Genomic DNA, 23142 nt, shown 5'->3' with positions numbered 1-23142 from the left:
CAGGTGTCTGGACTCTCATGGGAGTGATGACCCGTGTAGTAAAAACTTTCTGTGTCGTAATGAAGGATGCAGAAGGGGTGATGCCTCATCGGATCACCATTTCTTCCTGTGTCTTAAGATCCCAACTAGGAAAGATGCAGCTAGGCAAGGGATAAAAGGGGATAAAAGGAGAGAACCCCGAGGCCCGACGGAAGAGCAAGAGGCTGTGTTTGCTGGCCTAGGTCTGTCCCCGGAGCAGCTGGCGGCTGTTCGAAGGGCTTGCACAAACAAAGTAACTTCAAAGTTGTGGGCTGGCAGAGGCTCAGAAGATGAGAGTTGTCTGAAGGAGCTCCCGGTCCTCATGATGTTGTTGGACGTCACCACCAAGAGGGGAGACTGGATTGGAGCACTCATCGATTTAGCCTCTGACACGAATTATATCACCCACGAGGCAGCGGAGAGGCTTGGTCTGCCTGGTGAACCAATCACCTTAGTTGTTCATGGTGTTGGTGGCATGGAGGCAAAAGTAGAGACAAAGAGATACCTGGTGAGCATAAAAGTAGCCACAAAGAAGGGAACATGGCGACTCCATGAGATGGTTTGCTATGGATTAGAAGAGATTGCCAATGTGGGTCACGTCGTGGACTCGGGGCGCCTGGAGAAGTTTTTCCCAGGCTCCGTCGAACCCGGGGAACTGATTCGCCCGGAAAAGATTGAGCTACTCATCAGCACCCGGGAGGGTCGTCTAGCCCCCCAGAGAATGATGAAGTGCGGTGACTTGGTTCTGTGGGATGGTCCGTTGGGGAAAACCATCAGTGGTGCACACCCAGATCTGTTTGAAGATGTGGAGGTGACTGCACGACTCTCATCGACCCATTTTGCATGCTCCATGAGGGCGGAGTCTCAGAGAGTTGTGGCCCTCCATAACTGCTGCCCAAAACCAAAGAACGGCGTAGAAGTCGGTACCACGGCTACATCCAACACTGAGATCATCAAATGGCTGCAGTGGGACAGTATTGGTGCCGCCTGTGATCCCATGTGTGGCGGGTGCCGCTGCGGGAAGTGCGCCCCTGGAGGGAAAGAAATGTCACTTGCTGATGAAAGAGAGTTGGAGATCATCAGAGGAGGTCTAACCTTCAAGCTGAGTGACAATCATAGTGACAAACCCCATTGGGATGCTAAATATCCCTGGAAAGAGGACCCTGCGACCCTGCCTAACAACCGCAAAGCTGTGGAGGCGACTTTCCTGAAGTCAGAAAAGCGCCTCGAGAAAGATCCGCTATGGAAGGCAGCTTATGCTAAGCAGGTGTGCGACATGCTGGCTAGGGGGGCCGCTATCCAGCTTTCCCAGACGGTGTTGGACGAGTGGAAAGGAGCGGTGTGGTGGATAAACCATCTGATGGCGCCCAACCCACACTCCAACACCACGCCGGTGAGGCTCGTTTGGGACAGCAGCCAGGTGTACAGAGGTGTTAGTTTGAACAGCATCTTGATGAAAGGCCCAGATGTCCTGAATCCCATTAGGGCAGTGCTGCTCCATTTCCGGGAGGGAGAGCATGCGGCAATAGGGGATGTCTCCAAAATGTATAACTCTGTATGGCTGGAGGATCAAGAGGTGCATGTTCACCGCTTCTTGTGGAGGCATTCCCTGGAGGAGGACATCAAGGATTATGCTGTGGTGCGTGTGAACATGGGTGACAAGCCTGTAGGTTGTATCGCTCAGGTTGCCATGCGAGAGACTGCCCTTCTGCCACAGTTTGTCAACAGGGTGGAAGAAAGACGTGTCATTGAAGAGGATACTTACGTGGATGACATCCTTGTGTCCCACAACGACCTTGAGAGACTGAGCGAGATCCTTGAGGGGGTTGAAACCATTCTCAAGCATGGTGGGTTTTACCTCAAGCCTTGGGTGCGGTCTGGCTTTAGTGGGAGGCAAGGTGCTGTTCCTGCCGAACCAGAAACCATCATGTTGCCCAACCAGCTGCGGACCGAGGACAACAAGGCCTTGGGTGTGGGTTATCTCGTGGAAGAAGACAAGCTCTTCCTCATGGTGGCTATTAACTTCTCCGCAAGAAAGAAAAAGATGCGTACTCAAGTAGACCTCACTGAGGAGAACATAGGGGAGAAGACGCCAAATCCCCTCACCCGCCGTATGCTTCTAAGTCAGGTAGCAGGGCTCTATGACCCCCTTGGTCTGGCGACGCCCCTGAAGCAGAAAGGTGTTATTCTTGTCAGAAGAGCCTTTCAGGAGGCCGGGATACTGACTAAGGATACGTGGGATAAGCCGCTGTCTAGTGAACTACGTGGGAGAGCGATCAAGCTCTTTGAGGAGTACGCGCGGCTGAGTACCATCACCTTTCCCAGGAGTATTACACCATCCGGCTGGGTGGGTAAACCCTGGGGGATCACGTTCTCTGATGGAAGTTGTGACTCATACGGAGCGGTCCTCTACCTGCGCTGGGAAACATCTGGAGGGGTTAAGACCCGGCTCGTGGAGTCCAAGGCCAAATTGACTCCAATTGAACAAAAGGGAGATGCTGTCAAGGCAGAGATTTGTGGAGCTGTTTTTGCCACTCGCCTGAGAGGTTACTTTCTGAAGTACAGTCGGTTGGAAATAGATCGTTGGTACCATTTTCTGGACAGTCAGACTGTGTTAGGTGCCATCCAACGGGAGAGTTACGGGTTCCAGACCTTCTTTGCCAATCGAGTGGGAGAGATACAGAAGACTGGGCCTGTGACCGACTGGTGGTGGCTTCCTGGCCAGTTCAACGTGGCTGACCTGGTCACAAGAGGATGTTCCCCTGAGCAGCTTGGTGAGGGCTCTTCATGGCAGACCGGTCCCATGTTCCTAACCAAGCCAGTAGAGGAATGGCCCATAAAGTCAGCTGCAGAGGTGGCCTCTGGGACTAGAGAAGTCGTCAGTCGACTCCAAAGAAAGGCTTTTTCTGCTATCTTAACAAGGTCGCAGGAAAGGGCGCAGACTACTCCAGATGGTTTTGATAGCATCAAAGCCGTGGTCGGCGGCCGAGTAAGTCCAGAGCTTTTACCATTCAGCAACAAGGTTACGTCTTTTGAGACTAAGGGGTCTCCTTCTGTTGCTTCTAATGTCTGCAGGATCAAGGAGTGCTGGGGTTCAGCCTTGATAAATCAAGTAGATCTTTCACGGTTCAATTCTCTAGCCAAGCTCTGTGGGGTCATAGCTTATGTCCACAGAGCCTTGCGCTTTTGGTTATCTGGCAGGGGTCGGACTGCTGTAGGATTAAAGTGGGAGGCAGTGCCCACGGCTCAGGAGCGAGTAGAGGCGTTTCAGGACTTATGCCTCGCCGCCCAAGCAGGTGTGACTTTCCCTACGACGACGCTCAACCGCCTGGTTGTGCGCAAGGATAAAACAACGGGGCTCTTGATGTGCTATGGTCGGATTCAATCCGTTGAGGAGGAGAGGTCCGGGGTCCCTTTGATCCCCTACAAGTGTCGGTTAAGCTCTCTCCTCGCTGAGGACGCCCATCGTGTCAACCACGAAGGTGTTTCTGCCACCCTTCTTCGGATGAGGAAGAGGGGCTGGGTAGTTCAAGGTCCCAGGATCGTACGGAAGGTGATTGATTCGTGCGTAAGTTGCAGAAAGTGCAGGGCCAAGCTATGCACTCAGGTGATGAGTGATCTTCCTCCCGTACGTACTACGCCAGCAGCCCCTTTTGAGTACACTACTTTGGACTTGTTTGGTCCATATTTTGTCAGAGACTCAGTAAGACGACGAATGAAGAAGAAAGTTTGGGGCGTGGTTTTTAGCTGTATGGCCTCAAGAGCAGTTCATGCAGACATAGTTGAAGATCTGTCAACTGAGGGCTTCCTGAAGGCATACCAGCGGTTTACTGCCCTGAGGGGTCACCCCAAGAAACTCTGGTCTGACCAGGGGACCAATTTCGTGGGAGCTAAACCTGCGCTGAAGGAGCTCTATGATTTCCTTGCGGGTATCGACAAAGACGAGATCCAAAGAAAGGCAGCCGTAGTTGGGTCTGACTGGATGTGGGAGTTTAGTCCAGCGGACTCCCCACACCGGAATGGAGCAGCAGAGGCAGCTGTTCGCGTGTTGAAAAGGGCGTTGAGTAACGTTGGTGAGGAGGGAAACTTGACTGCTCTGGAATTCCAAACCCTCCTCTATTTGGCGGCCAACCTCACCAATGAGAGGCCTATCGGGGCCAGAGCTCAAATTCAGGAAGAAATTGTAGATGTGTTGACACCAAACTCTTTGTTGTTGGGTCGGGCAGGGCCCAGGGGCGACAACATGGGTTTTGAGTTCCCTGCCTACCCATTCAGTCGTCTACGTGCAGTCCAGGTGGAAGTGGACAAGTTTTGGAGACGCTGGAGTCAGTTGGCCGGGCCGCACCTGTTTGTTCGGCAAAAATGGCATGCCCCGGCGAGAAATGTTTCTGTTGGGGACCTTGTCTGGGTGGCAGATCAGAACGCACTTAGGGGTCGTTTCAAGCTGGGCCGCGTGGAGGAGGCAGATCCGGATCACCTAGGTGTTGTTCGAGATGTCAAAGTAAGGATTTGTTGTAGTCGTCCCATCAACTGGTCTCAGGCAAGGAAGGACAGGGAACCATGTCATTCCACCATTCTCCACAGGGACGTAAGGAGGTTGGTGGTGTTACTGCCAGTAGAGGAGCAAGAGGAACGTGGTTCATCCCCCTGAGTACCCAGGAGATACTTGCAGATTGGGGACTCTTGGGTGTGGGGACCAGGCCCAACCTGTTTAAAGCACTGTTATAAGACTTTTTGTTTTCTATATTAGTGTTTATTGCTACTGGTTATTGTGGCCTACTTAGTCTGGCACGTAGCCCAAGTGGGAGGTGTGTGGTTTTTTCCCATATTACTAACATGCCAATTTGTTTGTTGTGATTTATTATCAGCCAGACTCATATTTGCTTTAAATGACAAATTTATTTAAGACGGAGTGATTTATCTAAGTCTGGGATGGTATGTGTTAACGGCCGCTCATAGATCCTACCTGCCGGATCTTCTTTTCATTGATATCGCTGTTATGACTGATGAAGCCGAGCTGGTGAGTTTCTGTGTTAACCAAGTAACGTGTTAAAGCTATAAATATGACTATTACTAAACTGTACTGTCATTAATAGTGTTGCTTTGTTAATGTTGTATGGTTGTTTTATTTTGTGTCTTTCAGTTGATTACCTGGCATCTGTAAAGGCACGGTTACTGTACTGGTGTTAGTTTATGGTTGTGGAATAAACTTATAAAAGGCAGCAATCAGATGTCCGAGCCTGAGTACGACACAGTTTCATCAGTTAAAACACACCCTTACGGTGGGAGTTTACTAAATTAAAGGTAGTTAACTTAGTAAAAACCGTACAATATATAACCATAAGGAACATGGGCACATGCTAATTGTCTTTTTTTTTTTTTATTTGTCTTTTATTTTATTTTTATTTTTGTCAGTATTACAAAAAAACATTCTTGCCATTCTTTCCTCACTCACTCTCTCTTTTATTCTCTTTCTCTGTGCACAAGCTGTGGATTTGTACTGTCTTTATTGAATATAAAGTATGCTTTTTATTTTGCTTCCTGCCCTTTCACACCTACATGTTGGCACAAAAAACAAAAAACAAACTTGAATTTCAAATGTGGAACTCTAAATGTGTATTTGGGATCCAATAATGAGTTCCCCGTTCTGCCGTCCTCTATCGACATTTACTTAAGATCAACCTTCGAAAACATTTAAAGAAAGTAAACATTTCCCAAAAGAACGCCTGATGCGACACCTGCATGCACTCACACATTCCTTCCATTAATGAGCCTCATTCAGCTGTATGCACATTTTTCATCTGCCTGAGTACTTCAAATTGAGAATGCTGCTCTTCAACCAATGATGGACAAATGTTGTTGACTAGGGCACAATAGATGAGCTGAGGAAGCTAGTAATAGTCAGTTACCCACAGTGTATTTGGCCAAACAAATAAAATGCATTTCAATTTAGCTCTAATAAACGCTTACACTCCTGTATGCGTTGCCTGAATCCCTTCAGGTGGAGAGCTGGAATAGGATCAAAAATGGCAGCAGATAATGAAATGAGGTGACAGAAAACACAACACAGATAATGAATGTAGTGTAGATTGTTATTATATATAATGGCACGATATTTGGAAAATATTATCCATTGTGTGTTACACTGACATTTAGAGTAAAATGTGCAAGAAGCGAAGATTCCATGGCAATGATTAGTCATCTTTATAGTCAGTTATTGGTTTAATATACAGATATAACATCAGTCGCTCGGCTTGTAGGCGACATGTGGGAGAGTGTGGCTGTCAATATATATCTAAGCCACATGACCTGGCTGTGCATCAAAGCATTACCTTTTATAGAAACATCAATAGTGTTGTCTCTGGTAAAGTGCCTCACTTGTACAAAGCCAGACGATAGTTCCGCAGTGATATAGCCTATTGATATTTATGTGGTTTGGTTAAAGCCTCAATCGAAATGGCCATTTACTCAATAAAGGCTATTAAAAAGCAATAACTTTGAACTAGAGACAAGAATCTTATCAATGCTACTTAGAACAGGTGGCATGTGCTGGATTGCTACCAGCGGCAGGGGTCCTCTGACCACATCTCTTGTCGTTGCAGGTTTTAAGTTAAAAACAATGAATAATTACTGTGAAACACCGCTGCCATCAGCAGCATGGATTACTTCATACAGCTAAAAACTCCTAGCTCACCATACAATTATTATATCATCATCTCAATGCTAAGAGGTTGTAAATAATTTCAATCAAACATTTTGGAATCAAATAAGGCTTTGACAGTATTACATTTAATATTACAGACATTACATCGGTATTATATTTAATTCAGACAAAATTCTTTATGTATGTTATAGATATAAAATAGCCGAAAGGTGGGCTTTACTTTTACTCATCAGCAGTAAGTTTTCAGAAAGCAGGGATGGGTTTGGGATAAAATAAGTCATAATCCTTACTTGCACTGTAGTATGCAATTTCATTTTTAAAACTTCAATTTAAACCGATTCTTCTCATTGAAAGAGCAAGATCATAAATTTTTCACATTGTTATTTTATATTAAACAGCAATGCCTTACTGAGAAATTAAATTGTTTTCAGTTTAATCCTACAGAGAATAGATGCCTGAATTGGTGGGTGCTTATTTCGTTGTGTGCATTTTTTTTTTTAATTGACCCAACTCCTTTATTATTAATACCAAAACTGTACACTAATCAGCCCCAGCATTAAAACCTCTAACGTCATATAGCGTTCCCTGTTGTGCCTCCAAAGCAGCTCTAACTCACTGCAGCATGGCAATGAAACCTACGCCGGCATCATGCAGAGTCTGGCACACAGCACTGGCAGAAGCTCTTTTGCGTTCTGTGGGTTTGTGGGCCGGAATCTCCATGGATTTGGGCTTGATCCACAGCATGTCGTTGATGCTCATTCAGATTGCTCAATCACATCAGATCATATTCACTTCATCTGTCACCGGGTTTCATGTAATGGCTAATCTGTGCATTAGAAAAAGTAAAAGAAAAATCCCTAACTGTAAGTATTTTTTCGGATTTTTCCTTTTTTAACAAAATCAGTTTTTAAGGAGAATATTTGAACAATCGAGACATACATTCTCTTAAGATGATATTATTAACTATACTTTCAATTCTAGATAAGATCACAAACATATGTGGGGGTATTGAGAAAAAGACGCTGATAAGAACATATGAGGAGAGTGGTAAGCCCCTCTTCATTCCCACACTTTATGTTCTCTTAACATAAACAGTAAAAAACACTTTAAGTTATTTTCCAAGTGTCAAACTGCTCTTGTTATAGACAGATACATCAGTCTGCCATCACAAGCTCGTGCTGTAGCAAATATTAATTACAGACGAGCTGAGATGCGTCTCTCCACAGTTCTATCTGCTTCTCCACGCTTGTCCAATTACATTTCTCACAGTCCATTGTAAAGGACAAGAAGATACCCCGCTTGCAAAGCAGAAGAACACAAATTGAAATATCTTCCGTGACTCCGATATGTCTAATCTTCATGAAATCTGCTCCTGCTATTTTTCTCATTAATGTAGCTGAATTTGTTCCATCAACTTTCAAACCAAACAGGTTTTTAGACGGACAAGGCTGCATGTGTGATCATTTTTTTGACACATTGTTGGCAAAGAAGTATAACACGGAAGCCTATTATGTTAAATTGTTTTCATAGTGGGCAGGAATTTTGGGAAAAAATGCCCTGCTAATGTTAAAACTGAGAAGCACAGCAAAATGTTGACTTATTTTGGTGCAATATAGGATAATATAGAAATTAATTGTTTGTTTTTTACAGCAAATACAGCATGCATAATTTCAATGCCAAGGTGGAGGTATGCTATTCACTTAAGGATGTCCTGTATATTATAGAGTACATTATGTATTCAATGTTATTTTTTGTACTTTTGCATTTGCATTGCATTACTTCAATTGAGTTTGAGGTGTTTAAACAATGCAAAATCCAAATGGGACAGGTAAAGGTGAAAAGTGTACCAACTGATATAAAATAATACTCATATATATTTCAACTGTTTATCACCATGTGTTCCCAGCTATACATCACCCTGTATGTTCTGTGGTGACCCTTCACTGTCATCATTCGGCCTGACCTCACAGTGATATTCAAACATCCAACAGCGATGGGCTGATTTATCTCACATCAGCCGCACAGTTCTGATGGCCCCTTTCATTTTCTAGCTGATGAAAGTACCACAGTAATGTGGTAGAATGAATTGTCCACCAGCGACCACCGTCAGCTCAAATCGATGGGGCATGTAATTGGCGGCCACTTTGTGTGATTGCTAAGATAAACAGACATTGTTACAGACATAGAAGATCAATGTCACACACAAAATAAGCGAGGGAGAGGTTGGAAATTATAGGCCATTATATTCACCAACAACACAGTAACTATTTCTACTGACAGGATTTGCGGCTGACACACCAGATACTACTTTATTACACTTAATGATTCTTTACAAATGTGATCCGTGAAATGGCAAATGAAAAAATTTAAATGGAAAAGGCACATACACATCATTGCCCAGCTGAAGGTCAACAGATAGTGTTTTGAAATAGAGCAATTTTAAATGCAATTAGTCAACCATTTTGCAGCCTCTCACCAGCTCTGCACCATCTTTGCTTGAGGATAAGCATTACCTGATAGAAAGCTGCTGCTTAACAATAAGCTGTTGTCATGTTTAATGTAACGTGTTTGAATGATGTGGCACCAAAGCTAGTAATGTATAGCTTCTGCTCACCTTGGTAATGGAGTAGGAGATATGCTGAATTGCGGCGTTTCTCACTACGGAGACTGATAGAGATCTGGTTGCTCCAGCTGCGTAGCACTAAGCCAGTCATCAAGACCGACTCATTGGCAAGGATGAAGGGTTCTTGACCTCCTGTATCCTCCACGGTCACCTGCTCTCCTTCCAACACGCTCACATTTAGCACCTAAAAAAACACACCCATGCAATAAGATTAAACAACAGCTCTCACTGGTGCAATTTCACAAAACAAAAAAAACAATTTTCCAACAGAACTGCAAAGGCTCTTATTAGACCAACACATTATCAAATGTTACATTGCATACATATTATTTTCAGTACTAGTTTGAGCATATGTATTCACCCTTAATATTCCCCCTCAGAAAACATGTTTGCTTTCATTTCTTTGATAACCTGCAGCTGGGATGAAAACATATTTTTGACTAATAGTAGAATCTATCTGAGTCATTCCACTAATGGTTTGTTGCACAATTCCTCTTCTTCTATGTTTTCTGCCTGCCTGCAGAATAGTCTGTTAGCAACGCCTTATGTCTTGGGTTCAGAATCTGCAGCTAAATTTGGCAAAGGAATCAGGACTACTGTATGTAGTAAAACGGTCTGTGTAAAGACATTTGGAGCATCATTTATTTAATTATTGGCAGAAGTCAAAAAGGAAAATAAAAATCCAACAACAGATCCTAATCATCATTCTATATGATAATAAAAGATGGTACATTCATCACTGGGTTTTGCTAGAACATTCTGATTATGTCATTGTAGGTTGATGGGATTTTATAATTCATTGTTCTTCTCATCTGACACACATATTGTTTAGTCTGTCATGGTCCCTGGGTCTTGATGCCAGGGTTTGAGTTTTGCATAGTTTATGGTTCTTTGAGTTTTGCATTATTCATGCTGAAGTTTGGTTCTTGCTAGCTTACCTTAGAGTCCTAGTAATTATTTGGTTCCTTGCTTGTTATTTTCTTCCCCTCCCCTGTGTCCTGTATATATATATTCTTCTATCATCATTTGACTTTTTTCTACTTTTTTAAATTGGCTTTTTATTTTTAGTCAGCTCTTGGTTTTCCAGATAAGAGTTGTTGCCTTTTGCTTTCTCTCGTGTTGTATTTAGTTTTACTTTCTCGCCTATCTCGTTGCGTTGATTGTCATCCCCTGTTCTTGTTCCAGAGCTGTTTCCACTCCCATTATTAGTTCTCAGTTTGCCCTTGTATAAATTCCTGCGTCTTCTATTTGTTGTTTATCATGTTGTGCACATCAGTTATAGCCGGGTTTCTTTTTCTGACCACTTGGAAAATGCAAGTCTAATCTTGCCTTTCAGCACTATTTTTGGTCTCGACCAGTCTCTCTGTGAATGTCTGATAAATGGTTCACTATGTTCTAAAGCTAATTGCTGTTTTCTTTAGGTTGTAGAGTACGCTGAGACATTGCTCTGAAAACCGCTGCCATAGAAAACTGAAGCGCAACAGGATGTTGGTGGCCAAGCAGCTAAATAATCTTAAGTAATTCTATACAGTAATCTGTAAAATTAAACCACTCCTCGTGTCTTTCTTGTTTTTGAAGTGGTCTTGAACAATAGTTCTTCAGGCTTTCTAAAGATCTTTTAAAGTTATTCTTCGAACATTGGCTGCTTTTTCCTTCATATTCAGTCAAGTCTTTGCACCCAACCATTTTCAGAGGAAATGTGTTTGTTTGTTTGTGTCATGATCCTGGGTCCTTTTGACCCAGCGTTTTGTGTTTTCTCTTCGCGATTTTGGTTCTGTTCTCTAATTGGTGTTTACCCTGTTCCCCCCGTGTGTTCCTGTTTTATTGTGAAGGTCTGCGTCTTATGTGAGTGTTTTCAGTTTGCCTCCCTGGTCTCGTCATGTTAATCACTCCCAGCTGTGTCTCCCACCTGTGTGTAATCTCCCTGTGTTCTGAGTGTATTTAAGTTGTATTTTCTGTCTTAGTAATCGCTGGTTCGTCTGTGTTGTTTCCCCTCGGTCTCCCTGTATGTATTTCCCCGGACCTCCCTGCACCGTCATTCCTGGTTTGTGTTGTTAGTTTACCCAGTTTAGGTTTCGGTTTCGGTTTCATGTTCACACCCCGTTGCTGTTTGTACCCACTGCTGTAAATAAACACTCACCTGCACCAGAGCTGCCGCCTTTTGGGTCCTTACTACAAATCCACACGGCTTGCCCCGCAAACCGTGACAGTTTGTTTGTTTGATTGTTAAGCCATTTAATACTGAACTATGAATTATTCAAGCATGAAGGAGGCACCTAAAATCAGTAGATGAACCTGTTTTGTGTCTACACATAATAGACAACCTAGCAAAGCGACACTCACAGGTTATATCTTTTGGATCTTTGTTATTAGTAGCATGTCGCAAAAACATATATATTTTTTTCCATGTGTTACACCCCGGCCTAGGCAACCGGGGTGCAACGCAGGAAAATAAAAATAAGGCAAAAACACACGAGAAAAAACTAATACGGGCTTCCACAAAAATAATCCCAAAACGAGATTTAAAGCAAGATACAACATTTATTTACATCACCAAACACAAGGCGCCAAACTATTTACAACGGGGGGGGGGGGAAGATCGCGACAATGACATACAGAAACACAGGGCTTAAATACATAGAAGGAGCAATTAGGGAATGGACCACAGGAGGGAAACACAGCTGGGGCAAATTAGACCTGACGAGACAAGGAAACGTAAACTGAACACTAAGATAACACAGACTTTCAAAGTAAAACAGGAAACACATAACAGTCACGCCAAAACAAAACGCCTAAAACAATACACTGCCAACGCCGAACCGTAACACATGTCTTTAGTTGAATCTACAAAAAATAAAGATGACACAGTTTGTGTCATTGTATTTTTGCACCAACAAGGTGATTGCCAAAAGATATGGCATTGGTGTCCAGTGTATCCTTAAAAATTCGAAGGAAACTGTACAAGTGGAGGATAAAAGGAGTGTCAGGCTGAAAAACTATTGGGAGCGCATGAACTGTATCTGAAAGTCACATCTTTAAGCAACAAACAATTAAGCAATGATCTGACACTAGTTCTTTGGTTTATCAGTCTACTGTTCGTCAAAGCATCATTAGAAATAGTCTTACTGGAAAGGTGGCTGTCAAGAAACTATGAAAAACTATGAGAAAAGACTAAGTTCTGCCAAGAACACAAGAAGAAGAACAACACAAGAGATGTTCACAAACTTAAGCTTGGTAAAACTTTGTGAACTGTTGCTGTAACTCTAAACTTTTGCCTCATATACTTTCATTTATGTTTGCATATGTTTAAATAAATGTCTTCTGAAATATCTTCCCATTTTCCGAGCCATGTATAAAACTCAAGAGGTCGGCACAGTATGTGAAACTGAATGCTGTCACAGGTAGTGGGCTTAGGTTTCAGGTATGTCACGAGGCAAAAAAAAGGTTGCCCTAGGCTATGTTGCAGGATTGTTAGTGCAGCAGCTTGGAAAAGCTGAGACAGTGGGCAAGATGAGTACTAGTCACACGATGGTAGCAAAATGAATTTGGTCACGTAGACAAACTGTCACTCAGTCGAGGAGGTGCTGACAATGACTGCAGAGAGGCTGATGGACGCTGCAAGCCTGAGCTTAGAGGTGACTTCTTCCGGAATTATCCATGAGATCAGCCACTTTGATTTGATTTTTTTTAATCAATGCCAGATTTAAACCCAATCTCTGAAGGTTTTCTGGGATACAAGGTGCACAACAAGCAGTCAGTCATCAGGTCAAAGATGCCAAGATGCTTTTTTTTTTGGAGTTGCATAGTTGCATGTGCCTTAAATAGGAGTGTCACAGTGAGTAATAAAAGAATGAAACGTGACTTTAGAATCAGATTCTCAATTCCTCAAGGGTAATGAGAATGACAAGGCTGTGGGCACAGTGTTTTTGGAAATCAGATTATTTAGGTTATTTGACTGTTTTATAACCTAATAATTCTCCCTACAGGCTCACAGGAGAGCACAGTAATTCTCCTTGATTTTAACAGTCACACTGATATATTCAAAGAATGAGACTGAAACGTAGTCAATGTGGAATTGCAATTTAGCCTGTCAAATTTAGCAAATGAGAGCCGTAGAAAACAGATGTGAATGATGTCATCTTAACTGCATTGTGTTATTATGTACATTTAATTGTGCAGTTACAGTTATTGAGGAAACTATAATTAATTTGTAGTTACTAATCAGATAGTGGCGATTCCCAGATGCACAGTTGTTCCAGGTAAAAGCACATGCAAAATGTAAAGTTCACTCTGTGAGATAAGAAGTCTTTCTGTGCTATAAATACAATAATTTCCTTCTGAAATGAGAAAAAAAACCCTCTAGTATATACTGTACAGTGTAAAACATTACATAATCCCACTGGTTTACTTTAGTGCATCATTTTTTTGTCACCAATGTGTTTTGTCCTGGCTTTCAGACGTTTGATGTTGATGCCTTAAAAAAAGATTAACACTTGCTGTGACACCTTTATTGCAACTCACAATAAAAGTGTCTTAACAGAGGAGACATCCATATAGTGGCTTCCAGAGCACAATGAAACAAACACTTTCGTAGCATACTTACTCTCACTATCATGGGCTTGTGGTGGACCTGCTAGAAAAGCTCTGATTTATAAATGTTGCTTTGTCTATGGTGCAGAACATTAAATATTAAAATTTTTTATTTTTGTCATTTTTAATATTCACTTAAGAGCTTTTTGTGGCTTTGTTTAAAAACAGCATTTGAATTCACTGAAACACAGAAGATAATTTGATTGTAAATTGGATTCTTAATTATTTGATGTCCACCTTGGATACGGTATCGACAGTAGTCTTTGATACTGCAACAACTTATCATATTCAGTGAGCAGAACAAGATTGCGGATCTGTGACTACTTGGTTTACATATATCAGGGAGGCTTATGAAGGATAGGTGAGCAGATAGTGGACAGAGAACATTTGGACTGATAGATAGCTCAGCCCCAGAGGGCCCTATCATCTGTCATCCACCCTGGGACCTGTCAGTGCACCCAGCAACAGCTGTCCTGCCTCAATTATGAATCATTGACCATGTCAGGAGACATCAGACTACCTTATCTTCTCCAGTGCTACAGCCAAATGCCCACAGGGACTCACTGTCTCACTCACACTCACACACACATACACCACACACACACATACACTTGTATGTGTGTGTGTGGAAGAGCACACACACATGCGTGTTCCTCTGGACTGTAATGAGAGCAGTATTATGGTAAGTCCTAGCTGGAATCCCTGCCTCAGCAGACACATTTGTGTGGCCAGGGATTTGGCTGACCAAGCACACTTCTGCACCAACCACATCATTATCACAGGATGCCATCTATACAGTATGGTGTTCCATTTTCAGAATTATGTTGAGAGAGGACAGAATATCTTTCTTTTTCTTTTTTTCTTTCTTTTTTTCATGAAATAAGCTCAGGGCAATAAAAGAAATGCAACACTGACCTTGGGATAAGGTGCACTTTCTCTAGTAGCATTATCTTTCTCCCAACCCTTGGTCCAATATTTTTCCAGAGACAAATCAAAATGAGAGGACTAGAGAAGAGAAGGTCACCCCTCTCCTCTACCCTGTGTCCTTTCAATCAAACCACTGTAATGAACACACTATCCTGCAAGGCTACAGTACAATTGTGAGGCCTAGAATTGCACTTGGAATACTAACTATGAAAGAAAATGTCCATTATAACATTCAAAAAGACAATGATATTTGTAGGACTGAACACCTTGATCTTGCTGTGTAGCCCTGTAGGACAAGGAGCTTTCTTTGAACTGTACTATTGTGTGCGTCAACAGTGTGTAGGGGTGTTATCACATTTGAACAGAAAACAGCCAAACACAGAGTTCATGCAGTGATTGCGTCATACTGTACAGTTAATCTAATACTAAATATAAACTAAATAATCCATATTATAAAGCCAGGAGTTATTTCAAACTTTGATATTTATGTTTAAAAATGTAAAGTACAAATGCAGTTTGGACAAAACCCAAATGTTTCTCCTGGTGTCCTAAAATAGACACTATATCAAACCAATCTGACTTCATACACGTGAGATATGGGCATTGTTCACTAATTTATTCATTTATCTGCAAAATGAGTTAACTGTCCACAGAGGCTTGCTCTCACTGATATTTTATTGTTGAAAACATCTGGTGGCAAAAAGTAATGAACATTTACACTGACTCACAGGAGCTATTGCTTATGCAGAAATGAGCTGTATGTAATCAAAATGATACCGCTATACATGGAAATTAAATGACCCTGCCGCTGGGGGCAATAAATCAACAGCCACTGGACTCACCAGCTGCAGTATCATAATTACTATGATAAAATCCCCTGGCTTATAAACTGGAACATACCAGAAATGTGTCTACCTTGCTTCCTTGCTTGTGCCTCCCCCACCACAACCACCATCACAACCACTGCCATTTGAATAATTTTTGGCTCATCCAGTTGGCAGTTTTCGTGTATCTCTGGATAGATTTGTGCAAGCAAAAAAAAAAAAAAAAAAAAAAAAAGGAGTTGTAGTGCTCATTATATAAAAACGTTATCTTAATTGAACATTCACCTCTACATAAAACAGTCAAGGCCATGTCCTGTTTGCCCTGCTGTCTAAAACAATGGATTCTTACCAATAAGCAAATGCTGAATGTTAATGAGAATGTGCAGGAGCCAGAAGCTGCATACAATAACTCACTCATTGTCCCTTGTGTTTAATTTGAGCTGGCTCTTGAGTTTACCAAATGCAACCACCTTAGTGATAAGTTAAACAGTGGATGCTGGGGTTTTGTTTTTTGTTCTATTTGCTCAGTTACTCAGACATTAGAAGCCATTTCATTAGATGAGATTCTTTCTTTTTGATAAATCAGCTTCATTTTCTCTCAGGCCTTGACACCTCGGTTTATTTGCTACACTGCATTTTTTGCATAGATTTAAATTCATGCATTACTGATTACTCTTCATATTTTCAAGCATGCATCTCTACCCTCCCACTCTCATCATGGCACTAAAAGAGTTGTGTGGGGGGGGAGACGACTTCACCTTCTGCCAGACAGACTTCTTCTTCTTCCTTTATGACAGCTAGCTGGGTGGAGGAGCAATTAGTGTCACCTGAAAGCATTCCTCTCAGGATTGCAAGGCGCCATGAAAACTCATCTCGCCAAAGCCCTGAAAAGCTCATCAAGATCAAACTGGCCTTCTTTATGACCTGACTTACTCACCCACAGCAAAGGCTGATGAAGGTTTCCTTTTGCCTCATCTCAAGTTGATTAAAGGCAGCAAGCCTCCGCTGGCTTCCATTCCTCAGTCAGACTCGTTTCCCTGTGACACATCTGCGGTGTCCTTTGTCGTTTGTGCTGCCTGGGACCCGATCCAAAGAATGGCCTAAACATTACCTTGTTAAAACACCGCGTGATTACGTTCTTCAAAGAATTTTACGAGTGGAACTTTTGTTTTTACAAAAGTGCCGAGACTCGCTTTTGTTGAAAATCTTTCCATCTTTGTTGTGGCACTTCCATCTGAAACGAGCACCAGCGGTCACTGAACGCCAACAAAACAAATTTAATTCCCTCCCTCATCAGCCACCCTCAGCCAGGGTCAATGCCTTGTGCAGTTTGCTTCTTTTGTAAGAAATGCTAGAATTAAAATCGGAGTGCAAGGATCAATACAGCAATTCAACCAGCACTGAGAGGGGCCTGTGTGTCAAGTATTTGTGCCGCTTATTAACATGACTATTGATTGGAGTCAGAGGAGCATGGTCACAGAAGCAGCATCAAATACCAATCATTAACCCTCAAGTCAGTTTTAGCTATAAACTCTTGGCATGCTCTGTAACATCTTAATCCTTAAAGGGGCATTTCATTGATGGTCATCCTTGGCGACCCTACCTTCAGTGTCATTCATTAGCATATACAGCCCTGAGCTAATTAGGTTTGTTATTTTTTGTCTTGTTGTTTTTTGTTTTGTTTTTTGTTTTGTTTTTTTTTTGGGGGGGGGGTTGCTGTTGTTGTTTTACTTTGGAAGTGTCTGAAGCAATATTTACTCCTCTCAGGATTAAAAATAAAAACTTGGAAGTTTTAAATTTCTCCACTAAGACTGAAAGCCTTTGATATTCATAAGGTTTAATTAAGGAAACAAGCAAAGGGCAAGTTTTCTTTTCTTTTACTGTAAGATGTGGGTTTTTTTTTTTTTTTTTAAGTATCTCAGGTTCTTGTACATGAGTTAGGGAGAAAGGAGCCAGAGGTGAATGGACAGATTCAGTTGCATTGATGCAAACGCTGTACCAGTACGTTGTGGTGAAGAGAGAGCTAAAAAGCATAAAAGCAAAGCTTTCAATTTACCGGTTGATCTAAGTCCCTACCCTCACCTATTGTCATGAGCTCTGGGTAGTGACCAAAAGAACGAGATCGTGGATACAAGCGGCAGAAATAAGCTTTCTCCGAAGGGTGGCTGGTGTCCCTTACAGATAGGTATAGGAGTTTGGCCATCATTTAGGAGCTCAGAGGAGAGCCGCTGTTCCTCCACATCAAAAAAGGAGCCAGCTGAGGTGGTTTGGGCATCTTACAAGGATGCATCCTGGGCGCCTCCTGTGTGAGGTATTTCTGACCCGGAGGAGATAGACCCAGGACACATTGGAGAGATTATATCTCTTGGCTGGCCTGAGAATACTTGGGTGTTCCCCTGGACAAGCTGGAGGAGTTGGCCAGGGAGAGGGAGGTCTGGGCCTCTTCTGGTTAGGCTGCTGCCCCCATGATCAGTCATGATTAGCGGAAGAAAATGAATGGAACATCAAATCAACTGGAGTCATGCTAATTGGTTGCCATATTCTATTAATTTACTCCCCTTTGCTCAAATACTATGAAGTGGATTAGACAAACCAGAAGAGAGAAGGAATTGGAAAAAAAATAGATGAGAGCAAGGTGGAAAAATAACTGGGTAAAGTAAATAAAAGTTGATGGTGAAAGACTAAAAAAAATATAGAGTACTGACTGCATAGTAACTCCTGAACATTACCGTGAATTATAGTAGTATAAGCTTGTCAGTAAATGGGAACACTAATATAATCAGACTTCAACACAGTTGGAGAGATTTGCAATTGGTTTATAATTCTAGTAATGCATTAACCAATGGTACTCACACATTACAACTGCTTTGAGCCAGAATGTAGAATCGGGTATGAAACAGAACTGAGACAACCAGTGCATCGCCTCAAATGGTTTCTGCTTGAGACCCAGGCAGGTAGTTCAGCAAGCAGAGGAAACAGAGAAATCAGAGCAGGACAGATGGCCTGGAAAGCATTGATATCTAGCTAACCCACTGGATTTATTTGATCAAATAAATAAAAAAAAGCACCATAACAGATTCTAAGCACTTTAATGCCACAGTCCAGTTCTGGAAAACCTCCATCTGTCCTCCCCTAAAACCTTATTGCAAAAGTGTCAGTGGAGTACAAGGGGAGATTGATATAGAGATAAGATCTGCTTTAGATATCACTAATTCACAGCTGAAAAAAAATCACCTCCATGTGTATTTAAACAGTGGGAAAAGGGACAAACATGTTCCTTCCTGTTGATTTGGTAGCATTTGTACTCCATAGGACTGTCTAATGGCATCTGTAAGCCCATGAGTCTTTATCTTTATTCAATATTAAATTAAGTTTGATTCTAATTCTTCCTATTTTCACAATTTGAATCTACAATCAGTTTCAGAGCCGAGGTTGGAATTAAACCCATAAAAAAACTTCTCCCTAGTCCCTAGTGTTGTGGCTTTAAAGGAATTCATCACAGCTAACCTCATAAAATAGGAGTGAGTGTCAGATGGAAATCAGTATTTTACATCTCATATCCAGCTCATAATTTGCACAGGCTATCATCCTGTACATATTTTCTGTATTTAACTATTGAATACAAGGCCAGGAGATAACAATTAAAACCTGCACCTAATGTCAAAGTAGCCTGCCCTTTTCAAAACTACTTTTAGGTTTGGTTTTTTGGTTTTTGGTCTTTTTTGTTTATTTTTTGTTTTGTTTTGGGGGGGTTTTGGGCGGGGGTAGTGACTAATAGTTTAGGTTAGTGCTAAAAGGCATGTTAGAGCAGCTTCTTAATATTTGCAGTTATTTTGCAGGAAAAAAATCATTATATGTTCAGAATCACCAGATGGGGCAATGCATTCTGTTAGCCGTGGCAGAGGGGTTGAACAGTCAGGCTGGGGGCAGTAAACTCTCGTGATGCATTTTTCATCCTCCCTCTCTCACAAGAAGCCAGACTGCTGAAAGGAATATTGACTAAATACAGAAAAGGTTTGATTCTGCTTATTTATTCCCCACCAATTTCTGTGGGATTTTTTTTTTCAATGCAGGTAGAATTCAGCGGGAGTTTCTGAATGCTGTTTAGATTTATATTTTTTCTCTGAGCCATAGGTACATAACAGCAACATATAAATATTTATCACAGTCTCCATATTTGCCCTTCAGATTATTTCCTTCATCTAATTTTCCTCCCCTGCCTTCTGTACTGATGGCTACCTTCCAGAATAGAGGCCCCTTCATGATAATGTCTCTACTACAGCTCCTCTGGTACAAAGTGCGGTGCATTCAATCTGTGTTAATGGTTGGTAATGTAAATTGTATCAGTACACAGCTTGAAAAGTGGGCACTAAGAGCTTTTAACCCAGGTTGGAGTTATTTTGTATGTTTCTAGCAAACCAACAAATCCATAACCTAACTGGAGAAATTGAAGGGAAGGTGTGATCCCTTCACAGATCAATATGTAATTATTGCAAATAGGCTCATCAGACAAGTGAAAGCAATCAATTGTTTTTTTTTACAACAACTGGTAATTTAATCTAATTCATCCCTGCCAACATGGGTATGTTTTTGTCTGTTTATCTCAAAATTACTAAAAAAAAAAAAAGGAAGGATTTTAAACTTTAGTAGAGACCAACTTTATACCTTTCCACTTAAACAAGCAACTGTTGATTTACAATGATATCTTAGTGAAAAATCTCCCAAAAACCTCCACACAAAGGGCTGCCTACAAAGAAGACACCTGCTGTTACAGAACGTGAAAGTGCTTGAAAATCTTAATAGGCATTTTATTTGATTATACTCCTGTTTTTAATGTTGGGCCAAATGGTGGCTTTTGTGAAACCCTTTGATTTCCAAGTGTTTTTCCAGTTTATTATTATAAATGGTTAATCTTGTGTCAAAAATAAGAATGTAGGATTTGAAGAGGAGAGTGATTAGATGAAGTAACTTTATCTTGAGCAGTTTCACTTCAGTTTTATTTATATAACCCCAAATCACAACAACAGTCATCTCAATGCATTTTAATATTGTTACGTAAATATCATACAATAATAAGTGAGGTGGGAAATGGTCTAATGGTCCACAGTAGTCCACAGAAAATTTCTGAGGAATTTTAGATCTTTTACCTTTATTGCACAAAAGGACGAGAGCCGAGTGCTAAAGTGCAAACTGCAATCAGGAAAGAAACAACTGAAGTATACTACCAACACAACATCAGCTTTTTGTATCTCCACAGACAGCATGCTAACACAAAGCTAGAAAAGCAGCCAGAGTGATGTTAAAGCTCAATGTATACTGATACCAGCCCAGTAGCCAGAGCCTGATCTTCAAGTCAGGCTTGTACCATTTTAGCCTCCATTTCTACCAGTACTTTTTGGGCTTCAACTCTGCTTTGCATTCAGCTGAGGGTTCAGCACTTCAGCTTTGGCTTAACCACTTAAAGAAAGGCTGTATTTGTGTTCCAACTAGGATTGGGAACTGTTTTGGGAAGCCGGACTGTAACGTGTTATTTATACCTTCAGCAGGTTTAATACTCACCAGAGAAAAGTAATTTGTGACTTACTTGTTACATTACTTTCTTGTTACTCTGTAAAATGACCTGAAATGCAATGTCTCACAATTACCAGTTAACAACACAAACCTTATGGTACAGTTCCACACACCAACACAAATCACTATCCTAATGTGGATCTTTTTTTAGTAGTTGTACGCGAACACAAAGCTGACACCATAAAGCAAAGCTCAAAGAGACTTTAAAGTATCATCATGATGATCCTATTTTAGAAACATGAACAGGTAGAAAGGGAGGCTGTAACTTGATTGCTCATCACTGCCTTTTTTTCCCACATGATTCAACAGTTTTTATTCATTATCAGCACAAACACAAAAACAAAACAGAACAAACCACAAAAACAAAGGGAATCATATACATTTAAAGTCATTACGTACATTAACAATTATACATGTGGAAAAGAGAAAAAAGACAGAAAAAAAAGAGGGGGAAAAAGGTATTTACCATCTATTTACCCACAGATTTAAAAAAAGAAACAACAAGAGTGAATTCCCATCCTTTGTGCTCACTTCCTAATACCCTAAAAACAACTGGGCCCTCTCAACAGTTGGGACAGAAGCAAAGGAGACCAAACATTGAGGAACACTACTGTGTTCATCACTGCCTTTGTTACCTGATAAAGTTCAGCGTCAGGCTGTTAGACTGGGGTTGGGATGCGCTGAGCTTTAGTGCCGCTCTGACTTCTAGGCTAGCTTTGTGTTAGCATGCTATAGACTATGTGCACGTTAGCATATGCTACTTCCGGTGCGGAAACTCTTGTGGGGAGCATTGTTTCCGGTGTCCTATTCGCGCCCTGTTTACGGTCCAAAACAAGTTAAGCAAATGAATGAATCAAGCAGCGATTTACATTTCTATAGATGTCTTGGGCATTTACCCAATATATCTGTAAATGCTGTTCATCGACTTGTCGATGTTACCCCCCCGCCTCACAGCAAAAGAGAAAAGGGATTCAAATGTTATATTTCTCAGTATCTGTAAACAGCTGCCCCTCGTTTATCACAGGTGTTATGTTCTAAAAATAAGAGTCACACTGCTAGCGATCGATGCAGCGATTCTGTACTGTACAGGAGAGACGTCACGGAGGAGATCGTCTGCAGCGATCAGGACGCAGGACACAATGTGACATAAAATAAAACATGCAAACTTGCACTAAAAATCTGCGAAACATCGGGGTTGAAAGGTGAACCGTGTTATAGCGAGGGACCACTGTAATTTTGAAGGTAAGTCACAACATACCCTTCGTAAATACTAATGTATAGAAACCCTTACCAGCAATCATTCATTTTTTGTGTGGCTTTTTTTTCACGGTTTGTTAACATGCTGTGTAGGTGTGTACTTGACTAGCTGATATCGACATAACGGGGGAAACATCTGGTTTGACTATTCTTCACCTATAGTTTGAATGCTGAACATTTTCCTGTTTAAATCATAATAACTGTCACTATACAGAGATGTGCTTCTGAATGTGGACGATGTGTCTTCTGATTCTGTAATGCAGTTCTGCTTGTGTTGAGTGATGTAAACAACTGATCGATCTAAACTCTTTAAACGTCAAAACTAATCATTAGATTTTTTATGACACAACAGTGGTGAGTGTTCCCACCTTCTCCTCTTTGTAACTTAACGCGATCTTTCCGTTTTCGAGTTTCGCTACCTGATCCGCAGTAGCGATTGACCGCAAAGTAAAGCTACCGGAAATATACAACCCCACATCCGGTCTCAAACCAGGAAGTTAGCATTTTCTCGTGCACAGGGTCTATTTAGCAGTTATTTAGTTAGTTAGCAGTATAATACACTTGTCTCTCGTCTTTTTGGTTAATAAAGATAAATGTAATGACCACGCCACTATTTTCCTCTTCCACAGATGAGCTGAAATTAGATGACTGTAGTGTAAGAGCACAGG

At 41.6% G+C, this 23142-nt stretch overlaps 1 protein-coding gene across 2 annotated transcripts in view; it reads right to left on the bottom strand.

Annotated features, from left to right (window-relative positions):
• The window catches only part of LOC113030167 (seizure protein 6 homolog), a 101882-nt gene that overhangs the window by 24397 nt on the left and 54343 nt on the right, over positions 1-23142 (bottom strand). For both annotated transcript variants that reach the window (XM_026181339.2, XM_026181338.2), the window contains exon 4: positions 9297-9489. In XM_026181339.2, the coding sequence (XP_026037124.1) occupies positions 9297-9489 (193 nt within the window). The remainder of the gene's footprint in view (positions 1-9296; positions 9490-23142) is intronic.

The sequence above is a fragment of the Astatotilapia calliptera genome, chromosome 10 (genome assembly GCF_964374335.1).
Source record: "Astatotilapia calliptera chromosome 10, fAstCal68.1, whole genome shotgun sequence".
Lineage (NCBI taxonomy): Eukaryota > Metazoa > Chordata > Actinopteri > Cichliformes > Cichlidae > Astatotilapia > Astatotilapia calliptera.
The sequence above is the reverse complement of the archived record's forward strand: the minus strand, read 5'-3'. Positions and strand labels throughout refer to the sequence as shown.